Source organism: Myotis daubentonii, chromosome 1, assembly GCF_963259705.1.
Source record: "Myotis daubentonii chromosome 1, mMyoDau2.1, whole genome shotgun sequence".
NCBI classification, from domain to species: Eukaryota; Metazoa; Chordata; class Mammalia; order Chiroptera; family Vespertilionidae; genus Myotis; species Myotis daubentonii.
The window spans coordinates 207,787,101-207,803,081 of NC_081840.1; the positions used below are offsets into that span (position 1 = coordinate 207,787,101).

At 44.3% G+C, this 15,981-nt stretch overlaps 1 protein-coding gene across 20 annotated transcripts in view; it reads right to left on the minus strand.

The window, feature by feature from the left end:
• Positions 1–15,981, minus strand: part of LIMCH1 (LIM and calponin homology domains 1) — a 320,528-nt gene that overhangs the window by 37,881 nt on the left and 266,666 nt on the right. For all 20 annotated transcript variants that reach the window (XM_059672538.1, XM_059672529.1, XM_059672500.1 and 17 more), the window contains 4 exons: positions 13,506–13,632; positions 11,866–12,023; positions 11,291–11,699; positions 7,753–7,971 (listed from right to left, as the gene is read on the minus strand). In XM_059672538.1, coding sequence (XP_059528521.1) covers positions 7,753–7,971; positions 11,291–11,699; positions 11,866–12,023; positions 13,506–13,632 — 913 coding nt within the window. The remainder of the gene's footprint in view (positions 1–7,752; positions 7,972–11,290; positions 11,700–11,865; positions 12,024–13,505; positions 13,633–15,981) is intronic.

The window sequence follows — 15,981 nt, forward strand, 5'->3', positions numbered from 1 at the left end:
CTGCCCTGTGCTGGTAACCACAGTGTCCCATCATCTGGGCTGGGAGTCACACCCACTTTCAAGCTGTCCCCAGGGACGTCAAAGTTTTGATGGGGAAGAAGCAATCTAGAACCTGAGAGTCCCAAGGTTACTGCTGAAATGATTCAAACTGCCTTTTCCGTTCCCTTTCCTTGTCATCCATTCTGCCTCATTCTTCCCATCCTACGTCTCATCCATTTATTCTGCAAAAACCCTGGAATCTTTTAGGAGGCCATTTGGCTAAGTCTCTCCTTCCTAGGGCAGCTCGAGACCAGACTGCTCCAGCCATCACTCCCTCTTAGGGCTTTCCAGTCAGTCCAAGTTCTGGGGGTGGGGGAAGCACTGGCCCAGCACAGTATCTGACAGAGAGCAGATACATCATCTATGTGAGGTAAGCACACGTTATATGCATTATTTATGGAATGTGTACACTCCAGCTTAATTTAAATGCATACTAGTCATCAAAACCAGGCTATTACTAGCAAAATATTCAAGATAAATGAAGAGAAAAAGCAAACCACAATACAATTTGAATAACATGAGCCCATTTAAAAATATTTTATAGCACAGTCAGCATGGCTCAATGGTTGAACATCAACCTATGAACCAGGGTCATGGTTCAATTCCTGGTCAGCACAGTGGGCTCAATCCCCAGTGTGGGAAGGGCAGGAGGCAGCCAATCAGTGATTCTCATTATTGATGTTTCTATCTTTCTCTCCCTCTCCCTTTCTCTCTGAAATCAACAAAAATATATTTAAAATATTTCATCTGCACCGATGAAAGAGGATACACATTTTAAAAAATCTTAGTACCAATTTTTGAGTGGCTGGAGTAATAGGTACTTTATATTTTCTTTATAATTTTCTGTATTCTGTAGTATCTATCGACTATACGTAATCAAGGGAAATCCCCAAAGCCAGTTTAATGAACTTGTGTCTGGATACTCTATCTTGAAGGCTTGTTACTTTTGTGCTCATATCATTATTTCAAAAGAAATGAGTTCAAAGTTGGCAGTTTTTACCAAGCCCACTGTGCTGGAACATTCGCTTTCTGACCCATACTTTCCTTTGGTCCCTCCTAAAGAGAGGAGGGGCCTTTCCTTCTCGAGAATGAAAACAAGTAAATAAAACAGATCCCTGGACACCAATGAATGAGAGCACAGAGGAGTTACAGGGGCCTAAGCCAGGAGCTGGCTTCCCCTTGACTGAGAACATGATCCAAACTGGCTCGGATGCCAGACTTAGCCCCGAGGCCACGGGTGGGAGGTGGCAGTTTCCTGGCTTGAGAGGGACAAGGTCTAGCCACAAAATCTAGCAGGCATCTCGCTGCTTATTTTAACAAGACTCTTACCGGTGGACTGGCCCAGAGACCGACATTGAAGAACGCATTGGAAATAAGAAGCCCGAGGCCAAGAACCGTCCTGAGACCTAGGGCATGGGTGGTCCCGTTTCTAGGACGGAGGGACTATGAGAACTTGGACTGATCATTTAACCTCTACATGGAAAGATGTGAAGTCCAAGTTTGTCTGCTGGATGACCATCCTATGACTCTGCGAGGTTCCCTGGCTCCAGTCTTGAATAACTTATCTGGACCCGAGCCTGGAAAATCAGCCTACTTAGGTCTTGGCACCGTGACCCAGGTGCCACATATGCCATGCCTGTGTTTCCCCTCTCACTTTTACACCTCCAAATATACGTCTATTTTCGCTGGACGAAAGAGGATCTACATGAACAGTCAGCCTCTCCATTCCCTAAGCCTTTTCCTTTTGCCTTAAACATTTCAAAACAACAACATGAGGCTCTGATCCAGGTAAGATGGGCTGGGTTTGATTTTTTGTCCCTGATGTATACTTTCTTGAAGTCTGTAAACGCTCCTGTACCTAAAGATCTTTAAGGACTCATAAAGAGCCTTAAATCTAACACTCTGACGACTACTTCTAGATGGAGAAAAACAGCGTCTAAAGAAATGCCTGTTGACATTTGACGTCTCGAAGGAATGTGCAGTTGGTCTCGGTTGGAAGGAAAACAGCACCTACTCAAATGCCTTCATGCTGTTCTCACTGCAACACGAAATGCTTCATAAAAGATTTGCTTGTCTGTTTTTCTGGACCAGAAGATGTTAGGAAAGTACTGAATTTTCAAGAGGAAGGCCTGGGTCTTTATCAAGGTAGAGAAAACATACCTAGTAACTTAGTTCGAGAAAAGCAGGTGAAGTAGGCTGTGCATCTAATCGCTGAGTTCGGCCCTTGGTCAATGAGGGAGAATTGCTGAAAACCTGGTGGGAGGGAAGGCCTGGCCAGCAGGGGACGCGGCAAGATTTGAGATGAGTTGGATCAAGAGTCATGAGATGGAGTGACAAAGAGATCAACCGGTGGGCGCCCTGGGGGTGGAAATGGTAGAGGGAAGCCAGAATTGGGAAAAAGTGAAGAAGACGAGAAGCAAAAGGAGCTGCAGGAAGAATCATGGGAGCAAGTGCAAGGGCGATCATCTTCTGGGAAAAGCTGTTCACGTCCACATGTGTGTCAGAGTTACAACTGGAATGACTGACAAGTGGAGCTGGAAGATGGCAGGGAGTTCATCTCACCTGTATGAATTTCACACCTGCTCAAGACACTAATTTTGATGATCTAATTTAATGTAAAAAAACTTTACACCTATCACTTTTTCAGGCTTTTGAAAAATGTAATTTAACTCTCTCTCCTTTGTTGTATGACAATATTAAATTAACTTAAGGGCACCTCTGTCTATGAGTTGCTTTAATATCATGCTAAGTGCTCCATATACATGAATTCTCCCAATATTATTATTATCTTTATTTTACATATAAACTGAGGCTCTGCCAGTTTAACTTGCTCAGGTGGGGTTTGATCTTTGACCTAGTGCATGGAGTATTTTAGGCATCTTAGGAAAGGACCATTTTTGTACCATTAATGAAATAAGAGATTCAAGCACAAATACAATGTACAGGGGATCAAGAACACACTGGGATAGCTTTGAGGGAGATATAAAACATCTTTCTGTAGGTCACTGAACAAGATAAATTTATTCTCAGATTAGAAGACCTACCAAATTCTCTTCCAATCCTGGATTCTAGGAGTCTATTTGTGCTATGGCATGATTTCCTTACAGAAGCCAATATTTTAAAATGAGAAAAAAAGTGTTCAGTTTCCACTGGGAACTATCTTAGAGATGAGCAGGAGGAGACAGGAAACCTGTCCCTCTACTTGGAGTCCCCCTCATGACCCCGCAGCCCCGTGATCCCCTCCTGTGGGCTCCTCACCACTGTCTGTGCCTTTGTTTCTGCTATGCCAACATGTGGAATACGGGAATGGCGGGATATTCCCGGCATATGGGATGGCCTGCTGCCCTCCTCCATTTCAATGCAAAGCCTACACTAACCGTTAAGAAATCCACATCCCACATAAGACCTTCCCGACAAACCCCAACCCGTAATGATCTTACCTGTTCTTTGCAATCTTACATCCCTTCTACTCTTTTGACCCTATTACCTAGCAGTTAGATATAGTTTTATATACTTTTCGAGTTGCTTTGTGAAAAGTGCTTTCCCAGAAAGTTTATGAGTTTCTCTTTCTATTTCAAAAATGTGGCACAGAGTAGGTCCTTGTCGTGAATAGGCAACCACTGGCGAGGTCATTGCCATCACAACCTCATTACCTAGAGATGACTCAATGGAGTATGATCTGGAGTTGCTCTTATCAGTAGACATAGAGAGTAACAATGATAACAATGATAGCAAGCCTAACTTAATTTATGATCTATTTCTAAAGTAAGAGAGCCATGGTCCCAAGAGTTTCCAATGAGAAAGAGGAGGTAGAAGGAAACTGAAGTGATGACATAATGTCGCACAATGTGGTCCTGTTGGCACAAGAGGTTGACACTCCTGTGTTCCTGGAGTCCAGGGCCACCCTTCTCTGCTGCTCTGGTCTGAATGAATGCCCCTGCCTACTGTGGCTGTGCCCTTTGACTAGTTCCAGCTCGCCCTGAAGGAACTGTGACATTTTAGTGGTGGGTGAGGCTACTCCTCTGTAAAAAGTGTATCTGTTGGGAATGCAGTTTTTGGAAGAAAGACACTATTTAAAAAGAAGAACACTATTCCTTTGACAGAATAGGGCAAATGAGTTAGAAACAGCAAACCAGGTCCAAGCTGGTATCAAGCCCAAGCAGCCCCATATTTCAAGCTGGTCACCGTATTTTGCCATCACCAATCAATCCTACTGTTTTGATAAGAATACCAACTGGCTGTAACACAGTCAAGAAATGCTTTCTTTGGAATATGGAAAAGGAAGTATGATAAGCAGCAGGTTGATTGGAGAAGAGATTCTTTTAAAATGTCTTCTGGAACAACACATTCTGGATGGAAAACTTTCGGTGTCAAATTGTAGGTAAGCATGAAGAGTGTTTTAGTAATGAGCCAACATTTAATGCAGTACAGCTAACAACTTGGCTTCGAGTCTAATAGATACACCCCAGTAGTTATCTACCCAGAACATAAAGAGAGAGGCCCTGCCATAGTGAATTCAGGGGCCTAAAATATACTAGAGACAGGGAAAATAAATGACCATTGGAACCACTAGAGTTTATTAAACTAGAAATTACTCCAAACTGGGCAGTTTTCCAAGGAAGAGACACAGAGGAGAGACTTGCAGGCGTTTCCAGTAGTTTGGACTTGCCCCCGAGGCTGCCAGCATCAGGCCGGTTTCCAGGGGAAAGTTCACACGGCCACCGTTTTGTTTGGGTTTGCCTTGCTATAAACTGCATAAACTTCTGAAATAACCTGATTTCTTTCAGATCACCTCATTTTGCTTCTCTTAAAATAAGATGTTTTGGGTGGCTACGCAGTCAATGTGAAATCTTTCAATCCATCCTCTCTTTGCCCTTATAGAGTTTAGCTGCATAACCAGGTTAAAGTGGAAAATGCATTGCATTGAAAGAGAACAGGCAATTTTCTTTTTATTTTGACCATTGAAAATAAGAAACTTAATAATTATTGAGAATGAGCATAGTTTTTTTTAAGGGAGCTTTTACTGCTCTAAAAACAAACACACAAAATACCCCTTTCTTCTGCTTTAGGAGTCATGTACTTAAGGCCATAGTCTCTGTGCAGGATAGCTAACGTCCCCCCATTCCCCCCCGCTGCCCCAAGAGTTAAAAGCTTAGAACAAGAGAGATTAAATAGTTGCTTTAGGAAGTTTAGGCCTTATGCCATCTGCTCTCTTCACCTATTCCTTTAATTTCTGTCAGGAATGAAACCTGTTCAGCCAGGGGGCGGGTTTCCAAACTCAAACAACAACATGGTCTCAGAGGGCAGAGTTGGTGAGGGGGAGAGAGGCCTGCTGGTCAGCAGAGCCCCCAGGACTTGCTCTCATAGGTCATGTGCTGGGCCTGAGTAAACCCTGTGTATTTCTGTGATGTGGCAAGTGTCGGGGGACACGTGTGGCACCTACACGATTGCTTTTCCAAGGCACAGTGAGAAAGAGCTGTGCTCCACAGCGCGTGTAAAGGGCCAGCGACCCGAGGAATGGAATGGAAGAGGTTTCTGAAGGGGACTTAGAAAACCCTCATCAGGAAGTGTGGCAAAAGAGAAATAAGGGCAGAATGACTGTCCCAGAAAAGCAATTCCAACACTGTAATGTCTAATTAATTTTGGGAACTTCTCAGTTAAAGGTAAGAGCATAAGTCACCCAGGCTGGTGTGGCTCGGTTGGGCATGGTTCTGGGCACCAAAAAGGTCGCTGGCTCGATTCCAGGTCAGGACACCTCCCTGGGTGGTGGGTTTGATCCCCAGTAGAGGTTGTGCAGGAGGCAGCCAATCCATGTTCTTCTCACTCTCCCTCCCCCTCTCTCTAAAATCAATGAAAACATATTTAAAGAAATTTTAAGAGCATAAGCTAATGTGGACTCTTACTAGGAGAACTCAATGTTTCACCTCATGGTGATTTGTAAGAACTCTTCAGAGAGGGTAACATGCACAGGAAAAGTCAAATGAAATTCCAGGTCGAGAGATTCAGCATTTCCCTGGATCATAAAACCCTGCTCCTGGAGACCAGCGAACCTGTTGCCATGGTGAGGAAATTATTCTGGTCTATTCCAATCGGAATCTCATAGGGCTTGAGCTCTGTGGGGAAGAATTACATCCTCCCAGCTCTCTAAGAAAACATATTTTATTTTTCAAAAGACAAATGCCAGAGATAAGAAAAAGAATACCCGTGGGGGGAGAGGGGGAAGGCTTAGCTAGCTGGGTCATCTCATCTACTCAGCCCTGGAGCTGGGAGACAAGTTTTCCTCATGACCAAACCTTTCTAGGCGCTGGGGAAAAATCATGACAGTTTTCCCCATCCTTTGGAATTCCAACCCAAAGGCTATAAATTAAAACTGCAGACATCAGCCTCTGGTGAGAACAAATGGGGTTGAGCAGCGTCCAGCTTGCACCCCAAAAGCTGGCCTGTGTCTGAGCTGGTGGAAGTTTGGGTTTGATCAGCAGGAGCCTTTCTGGTGTGGAATCTAAGAAGGCGGAATCTTCCTGATAGTATTTTATACGCCAAAGGGGAAAATACAATATTCTTTTGAGTTTTCTTTTCTGCTGTTCTTGAGTTAGCCTACATTTATCAGCTTGGCCATTCAATGGTGCTTCTAATTACTCTGAATTTAATTTGATTATGAATGAATTTTTGTTTGTTTACTTATTTTTAAAATATATTTTTATTGATTTAAGAGAGGAAGGGAGAGGGAAAGAGAGACAGAAACATCAATGATAAGAGAGAATCATCGATTGGCTTCCTTCCGCATGTCCCCCCACTGGGGATCGAGCCCACAGCCTGGGCATGCGCCCTTGATCCAATTGAACCTCGGACCTTTCAGTCCACAGGCTGATGCTCTATCCACTAAGCAAAACCAGCCAGGGCAAGTTTTTTTTTTTTTTAATTAATAAGAAAGCTGCCCTTTTATACACATTATCAAGGATGGAAAGCCAGGTTCTGAGGGCAGTGGTTATTTTCAAATTGATTAACAAGTCTGATGGGGTCCTGAACAAACAGAAAGGGAAAAAAAAGGTTTGTGAGAGATTGATTTATTTTTCTACAACAACTGGCCCCAAAAATGTGACAAGTTTTTCTATTCATATTTTATATTACACCATCTATACTATATCCACTGGTTAGATTTGAACTGTGCTTTCCCTTCCCCCTGCCTCCCCAACTCCAAATTCATATGTTGAAATCATGACCCTTACCTAGCCCCTCAGAATGTGATATTATTTGAAAATAGGGTTGTTGCAGGTGTAAGTAGTTACGAAGAGTTCCATAGAGGGCCCCTAATCCAGTATGATGGGTGTCCTTATAAAAAGGGAAGATTTGGACACAGTCACGTTCACAGGGAGAGGGCTCTGGGAAGATGAAGGCAGAGATCAGGGGGATGCATCTACAAGCCAAGGAGTGCCAGAGACTGCTGCGACACCAGAAGCCAGCAGGAGGCACGGGACAGATTCTCCCTCACAGCCAAAGGAGGAACCAACCCTGCCAACACCTTGATTTTTGGATTTCTAGCCAGCAAGACTCTGAGACAGTTAATTTCTGTTGTCTAAGCCAATCAGTTTGTGGAACTTTGCTAGGGCAGCCCTAGCAAATAAATCCATGTAGAAAGAATTGGTCATTATTAAGCCCTACTTTCTTTTTAAAACAGATTCATTCACAATGGAATTATCCCAAAGAGGTTCTTACCGTCAGATCTTGGGGAACAGAATTTGGCTTCTGTATGTTGATCTCAATGCTATTGCTGCCTTGTTTCAGCTCCACTGGGCACCCGTGCACTCTGGCCACACCTTCGAACATCTGGGATTTGGTTAATGAGGGGACGAGTGTGTCCGTGGCACACTCATTTTCCTTCTCCACCTCATCACTGTGAACTGTTTCTCCATTCATGCTGACTTTCCCATCTACCTATAAAAACCAGAATGAACAAAAACATGCTATTCCCCAAAGAAAGAGTAACAAAATAACACATTCAGAATCACCTGACAACATTACCATTGATAATCATAGCCACCAAAGAATAACATCTCTTATATACTTTGATTGGCTCTGGCAATTAGGGCTTTTATAAATGTTATCTTAGAGGGGTTCTTTAAAAGGTAATTCACCTTCTCAGGCCACTTCACATTAAATTATATTTCAGGTTCACCTAACTTAGGGTGTGCTTTTATTTTAAAGTAAAGAAAGTCACAGAAACTTTTGTGTAAAGTAGAGGCCTGATGCACGAAATTCATGCTAGGGGCTCGGCCCTCACAACCCTGGCTGCCTCCTGGTCCCGAGGTCCTGAGGTCCTGCCTACTGGTCATTTGGGAAGGTCGTTCCACTATCTGGTCTAATTAGCATATTAGCTTTTTATTATATGTATAAATACATGCCACATATTTGGGTTCCAGTAATTTGTCATTTAAGTTCTGTTATTCCACAATTTTGAAGGTTTTCTTTACTGGTTAGCATATAAATTAGGTAGAACCCACCACAGATCAGGACTATTATACAGGTTATTCTGGGGAGTAGGGGGAAATGGGTACTTTTTTGACACAATCATGGGTGGCAGGGAACCTAATGCTTGCTATAGTACAGTAAATCTCTACTTCCAGTTAATTTTATAATCCCATTTTTTTTTCAAGAAAAACAGCCATGCACATTAAAATATTTTTGTTTTGCACCTGGGTGTAGGGAAGGCAGTGAGAGCAGGAAAGGAGGGGCAGAGAGGTGGTTAGTTGGGCTTGTTGACAGGCATCTGGAAGTCTCCGACTTGAGGTTTGAGCCCGTATGTAAAATAACTGTTAGCGGACGCTCTGTAGTTCAAGGACCTCAGGCTACATTCTGACTTGACAACCTACCAGCCATGTAATCCTCAATCTCAACCCCTCAGCTGCAAAATTTACAATAATAGTATCTCCTTGATGGTGCTACTATGGTGATTTTATGGATTAATCTATGTCCAGAGTTTAGAACTGTTCCTGACCATTTTAAGTATGGGAATCTTAGTCATTATTATTAGTAGGCCTTCTGAAATCTTCATTTATTTTCAATGTTGATTCCAAACCAATAAATTGGTTTCATAACATAGAAATAGGTGGCAACTTACAGGCGAAAAACCCTGCCCAGCCGGCGTGGCTCAGTGGTTGAGCATTGACCTATGAACGGGTCATCGGTTTGATTCCCGGTCAGGACACATGCCCAGGTTGCTGGCTCGATCACCAGTGGGAGGTGTGCAGGAGGCAGCTGATTGATGTTTCTCCCTCTCTCCCTCTCTCTCTAAAATCAATTTAAAAAAAGAAAAGAAAAACACTGCCTTAAACTATTTCACTTAATCTTCCTTTACTCTTCATTCTGTTGTACTGGGAAACTGAGCCTGTATTCCCAACTCCTTATCTCTGCGTCCCGCCCCCCCCCCCCCCCCCCACACACACACACACAAACACTCACTCACACACATGCACCGCTTAGCTTCTGTTCTGGCATTATCTGGTAACAGCTATTTATTTACATATTACCCTTGACCACAAGTGGGTCCACCCACTCAGTGGTGGGGCTGTGAATAAGGCTGAGAGCTGCTAAGGCCTAACAAGCATGTCAAACTCGCATGCAGCCCGCCGGCCGCCAGTTTGACATGCTTGGGATGAGTCACGGGCTCACTGGTGGTGAAGACTGAGCCCAGCTTTAAGAGGACTTCTACTCAAGTTGCTCCATCCCCCGCTCCATCAAGGCTCTTCCTGAGGCCTCTACCCAGTCTTGCCACAAAGGGAAGGAAGCGGGTTTTCTCAGGGCCCAATTCTTCTGTTTAAATGATTATATTCTCATCAGTGAAGAGAAGTGGACATCTACATGACCTGATCATATGCCTTGGCAGTTAAATACGGCTCACCCTACTCTTGTTCCGAATCACTGCAACATCAAACCTTTCTCCATGAAATACTGAGACAGTACATCATTGGGGGTCCTCGGTGAAGGGGAGCTGGGCCGGGCTTGGGTGAGCTGCCGAGCATATAGGGGAAAAGTGCCTATCCGTGCGTGCATGAGCCTGCACGGTGAATAACTCCTCTTCTCAGGAAAAAATTCACGTATTTATTCAATAAACACCTGCTGAGTGCCTACTGTGTCCTCCTGGGCACCTCTGCCAGGCTCTCAGGACGAAGCTGTGAACAACAAAGACACAGCCCCAGCCTTTCAAGGGACAAACATCTCAATTCAACCCAGATGAAACGGACTCGACATTTTCCTCTGTGTCATCAAAGCCGAAGGCACAGGTTTTAAAGAGACATTCTTTAAAGAGTGAGTTAAGCAAAACTCAGGAAGTGTGGTTTGGTCCCCTCTGAAATTCAACAGGAAGATAGCTGGCAGCACTTTGCTCAATTAGTTTGGTTAAGCAAACTTTCTTCACAGTCACATGCCCATGTCTGCTAGTGATGAATTCCACCGCTGTCTTCTATTACCAACCCATGTGGCGTGCAGGGACAGTGAGAACTGACTTTCCTTTGTAGTCAACAGAGCTTAAGACAAAGTGTTAGTGCCTTCTCATGATGTGAGGGAAAACACTGGAATTTGAGAAAGTGAAAAGATGTTTGCTAGTTATACGTCTTTGGTTCTGGAACATTATTTTACATATTTGTTGGTAAAAAAACAACAAACCAACCAACGGCCTAGTTTCTTTCCACTTAAAAATATTTCAAAAACCCATTTCATTCTAGGACTAAGAACATCCCCCTATTTCCATGTGTTCCCTGTATTTTTTTTTCAACTGTTGCCATCTTTTTGGATGTAATGTCAATTAGTCCCTGAAAGAGATGTAACTGTACACACTTCTATTTAAACGAAGGCAATTAAAATTTTGTTTTGAAGGGTTGGCAATACCTCCAGATAGTTAGAGATACCTAGGGTGTTACTAAATTAGGGTCTGTGAACGCTAATACAGAGAGACCATGCCATGATATCAAGTTAGGACATAGACTTTGCTCATGGAAATAACTCAACCATCAATCTCTTTGGAGCCCATCAATATTAACAGCAGGAATTGGGGGGAACCATCTCTCCCTAACCATTTGCAAACCAAACCTTAGAGACACGTAAATGTCACGACTGTAAGTGTGAACACATTTTGCTTTTGTTTGCATTTTCTTTTGCAGACGGGAGAAAATAACTGCATTTTCCTGAGGCAAGAGGCTTCTTTCCACCTACTACCTGGAGTGCAGCGTGGGTTCTGCTCGTCAGGGACTCACCCTACCTTAAAGGTCTTCAGAACCTCTTGAGAGCTCTTGGGCTGGGAGTAAGGCTTGGGTGTCAGCATAGGCACTGCTTTGGGAGCGACAGTTTTGCTTGGAGACCCACTGCCTGTTGACATGCTGGCATCCAGAATGCTGGTACGAGCGATGGTGGTTTCCACAGTGGCAGTGAATTTGGGGGGAGGCAGTGACTGCTGCCGCAGGTATTTCATGGGGTTGGGGTCGTTCAGGAAGGGGGAGAAGTTTGGCTCCGTTGAATGGCTTCTTTCCAGGATTTTTGGCATCTCCAAGCGTTCCAGGACAGCCTCGCTGATGGTGAACCTCTCGATGTACTGCTGCAGGATCCCCTCCGCCTCCTCCTGGGACCGCGCGTTCTTATACGCCTCATGCAGCTCCCTCTCTCTCCGCTCTCTGCAGCATGGGCATGGGAGAGAGAAGCAATACAGAGGTCAAGGACAGTCACAAAAACTTCAGGGAGCTGCAGAGACAGCACAGGAGCCTCTGTGGTAACCAACAATTTTTAGCAAAAACACATCTAGATAATATTGTACATTCAACAACAACAGAAAGGACCCACTTTTCTTGGACAATTTCTCTGTAGGTTTTGATGCTTTTCCTCCGTTCACTTGTCCCATCCTCTCCAGCCATTAATTTCTCCATTTTTTTCCTTTCTTCCTCTTTCTTGATTAAGTCCTGAGAAGCACTTCTTCTACGGCTCTTCCACCGAGCCAGGTCCTGTGGGGGTGGGTTTGGCGGAGATAAAACATATTTTTCAGGCTTTTAAAATTCCATTTCTACTTTTCAGAGTTTAGTGGGCACTGACTATGGGCCAGGCACCATGCTAGGGCATTCCCACCCAATCCAGCGGAGGGCTGGTTGGAATAGGAATGCCCCGAAAACAGGACGCCTCCCGGAGCAGGGCAACACGTTTATTTAAACATGGCAATGTGAAATCTGCAGTCATATCCCATGGCAGTTTCCAAATGTTAAAGTATTGCCTCACAGGGGATTGTAAAAAACGTCATTTCTTGCTTTTTATGATTTCTGCATTGTGAGTGGACTTGTTGACAGTACAATGGTAGGAATTAACCACAGACCTACTCTATGCCCTCAGGGAAGAACGAAAAGGCAGGAAAAAAATCAGCTTTGGGGTCTCACAGAAACTGCAATTCGGTATGTATTAATTTTTCTGATCCTTATAACAACCTCACCACAAAACCTACCGGCAATTACAGCCTAAGGACGAAGAGTTACGATTCTGGAGTCAGATGGATGGGACTGCAGCTTGGGACATGACCCCAGCTCTCCCTCTTCCATGCTTTGGAATCACACTTCTCAGCCTCTCTGCCCCTCAGTTTCCTCATCTCTAAAACAGGGATGATATTAACACCTACTCTTACAAGCTCATTGTGAGAGTTAAATGAGACAGTGCATAGAAGGTACCAGGCACCTAGGAAGTGCTCAATACACTGTAGACACAATTATCATGACAATTCATTGACTAATGGTAGAGTCAGGTTTGCAACTGCTATCTTGGAGTGCTCTGTGAGGACTGAATGAAACAATCCACTCTCCCTCCCCTCATACCTACCTTTAAGTTCTTCCCCGACAATCTCAAGCCCCCCCCCCCCCCCCCACACACACGTCACACTCTGCAGCCTTCCTTCCCTAGCTTTCTCACTCACTAGCTGTGTGACTTTGGGCAAGTTACTCAGCTGTCCTGGAACTCATCTGTGGGATTGAGGACGATGGTAATAGTTGCTGGCTCATCAAGTTACTAAGAGGATTAAAGAATTATTACATGCACAGCACTTAGTGCCTGTTACTGATACGCTTTCAATGTTGGTAATGATCGTTTTCATCATCATCATCATTAATGTCAAATATATAATCTCAAAAGACGTGCCTCCTCAATTCTACATCTCGTGCCAGTTGCTTCCCGTGGGTTCCCCGCTCCTGTGTGGCCATCCTCCTAGGATACTTGCTGATTCTTTGTCTGTCATTTACTCCTCACCCTTCATGTTGCTATTTTAACCTTCCTTTACTGCCCGCATTTACTGTGTCCCTGTTTGAAATCCTCTAGATGCTCCCTTCCCCTGCATGGCTTTCAAATCCAGGCCTACCCACCCCACCGGATTTTCTGCTTCAAAGGGCCCCTAACCCACCGCGCCGGGCAGCCTCCCGCTGCCGCCCCACCCCGCCCCGGCCGCCACTCACATCTTGCCATTTGTCGTCCTCCTCCCGCAGCTGGCTGTTGATCAGCTGCAGCTGCTCCTGGCGGGCCCTGCTGTGCGGCTGCACTGCAGCCTCCTCCTCACACCGCATGTCAAACATACTCGTGCTCCTGAGTGTGGAGAGAGCGGAGACAAAAATGGACCGGGATCAGCGCCATGGGCTCTGCGCGTGCTGGGCCGCTCCGCCGCGTGGGGGCGCTACCGCGCTCGCTCGGAAAACTGTCCCTCGCCCTCCGCCAGCAGCGTGCATGCCAGCACCCTCACCGCTTCTCCTGTGGCCGCAAAAGCCAAACTGTGACCATCTTTGTCTTCAGGGGTCAATATAATTATACAAGCAGGTGCCAAAGCATGTTTAAAGAAGCGCTAGAAAAGGTATGCGAAGCTCTGGGTTTCTCTCATTTGGAAATGTATTAGAAAAAAATAAATAAAAAGAGAGAGAATGGAAAGGTTTAACTCCGGGAGAGTTTGCGGAGAAGGAGGGTGGCATTCCACCAGGAGAAACTTCATTACAGCACATGCTCTTTGTGTAAAGACCTGGCTTAAATGCTTTCTACATGAACTGAGCCAATCTCCCCATTAAAAAAAAATCACAGGGCTTTAAGTCTAAGACACCCATCTTTTCATACTGCGCTAGGTTATGAATTGTGGATGCATCCAACAACTGCGCTTAGTGATGCATGTGTGTTTGATGTGGTTATTTCTACTTTCTATAAACCTGCAAGTTGATAGTGCAGTTGATGGAATCTTGGAACCAAGAAAATAAGGTATTTTATATTAAGATTAAGGAATAAAATATATAAATCACTATATACTTTGTATCCTAAGATTCTCAGAATCATTTTACTTCATTTTTGTCAGGTACCTCTGAATTTCCTCTTTCAAAAGAAAAATATAGGGAAAACCATTTAAAACCCTAATATATTCTATAGGCGCTTATGAAATGGTAAGCTAGACCCTGAGGTCTCTCCTGTAATGCTTACATAGAGCTTTGTTCCAGCAGAAGCTTAAGCAGCAAGATGGAAACAGAAATAAAAACCAAAGCAAAGTCCTCCCTTCTCTTTCTTTTTCCCTCTCAAAGAAACGAGGCGCTCTGGGACCACGTGGGTTCCCCAGTCCCCAAATCCAGAAATGGAGGGCCCTTTAAAGTTCACTCTGAGAACAGGAGACCGTGATAGTCCATTGTTGAAACCAGAGTAACACAAAGAAGAAGAGAAGCCATGCATTTAGACCCCAACTAATTCCAGACATCATCAGTGATGTCCAAAATCGTTTTTGCCAGGGCCAGGCAAGGAGCAGGTAGCATCGCCGGACGCCCGGGTTCCTCCGCAGGCAGCGCTCTGGGAGGGAACGTGACCCCCAATGCAGTGACTGCCAGCTGCACTTCAAGCCACTCAAAATGCATCTGCACAATGAATCTCTCTCGATGTTGGACGATTTAAATCTGACCTAGGAGAGCTAAAACTGAAGACTGTACTTATAATCTGTCTTCCCCAAGAGTATCCTGATAATCTGACCACAGAGAACTTTTATCTGAGCTCAGGTGTGACAAACCACCTGGTGGAGCCGCCCCCACATGTCAGTGGATAGCGTTGATTGTGGGAGCCACGCCTTCCAGAGGAGCTGGAGTCCTCCCGAGGTAGGAGGGACTGCGAGTGTCCCCTTATTTATTTATGTTTAGGAAAGATTTAGGAATTTGTAGAGTTAGGTAGAAAAGTAGAACCCATATTTTTTTTTGAACTTCATGGACCAAAATTCACTTAAGTGGGCTTTCAGAAAGAGACAGGAATTCATCCCATTCCTCCTCTCAGAGTTTAAAAAAAAATAAAAATAAACCTTACCTTTAAATATATTCGATTTAGTCAGTTCATCTTTTAAGGCAATTCAGTGTTTGTGAAGATCTTAGCAGATAAAAATCTCTCTGAGCTGGGACGCTCTGGTAATCTATTCAGTAGTTGGCAGATTGTGGGAGGGAAAGTCAGTCCCTTCCTTTGACTTTGTCATTTATATAATTTCTAAAGGGCAGAATTTTGGTTTAGGCCACAATAGGTGGCCATACAGCCAGGTCTTCTTCTGGGAACCCAGGGAAAATATGGTAGCCGTCGCCAAGACTGGGAATCGCCTACCTCACATGACAGACAGAGAGATTCAAGAGCGAGGCCTTCAGCTCTGACTTCTGTCCGGGTTTCTACTTCTGTCCTATCATGAAGTTCTAACTGCCTCAGCCCAAATGTGGCCAAAAGCTGGTTAGTGAAATAAAAAGAGAAACTTCTGTTTGCCCTCTCCTATGCCAGGAAGCAGTATTTTCCCCAGACTTGTTTTGTTTTTAAAGAAATACCAGCAAACTGGCCAAAAAGGAAACAGCAAAACTATGAGCAATGTCTTTAGGACATTTAAAAAAAAAAAAAAGGAACTAAGCAAGTTGAGAATTGAAAATATTAGACAGAAAATAGTCTGAGTCA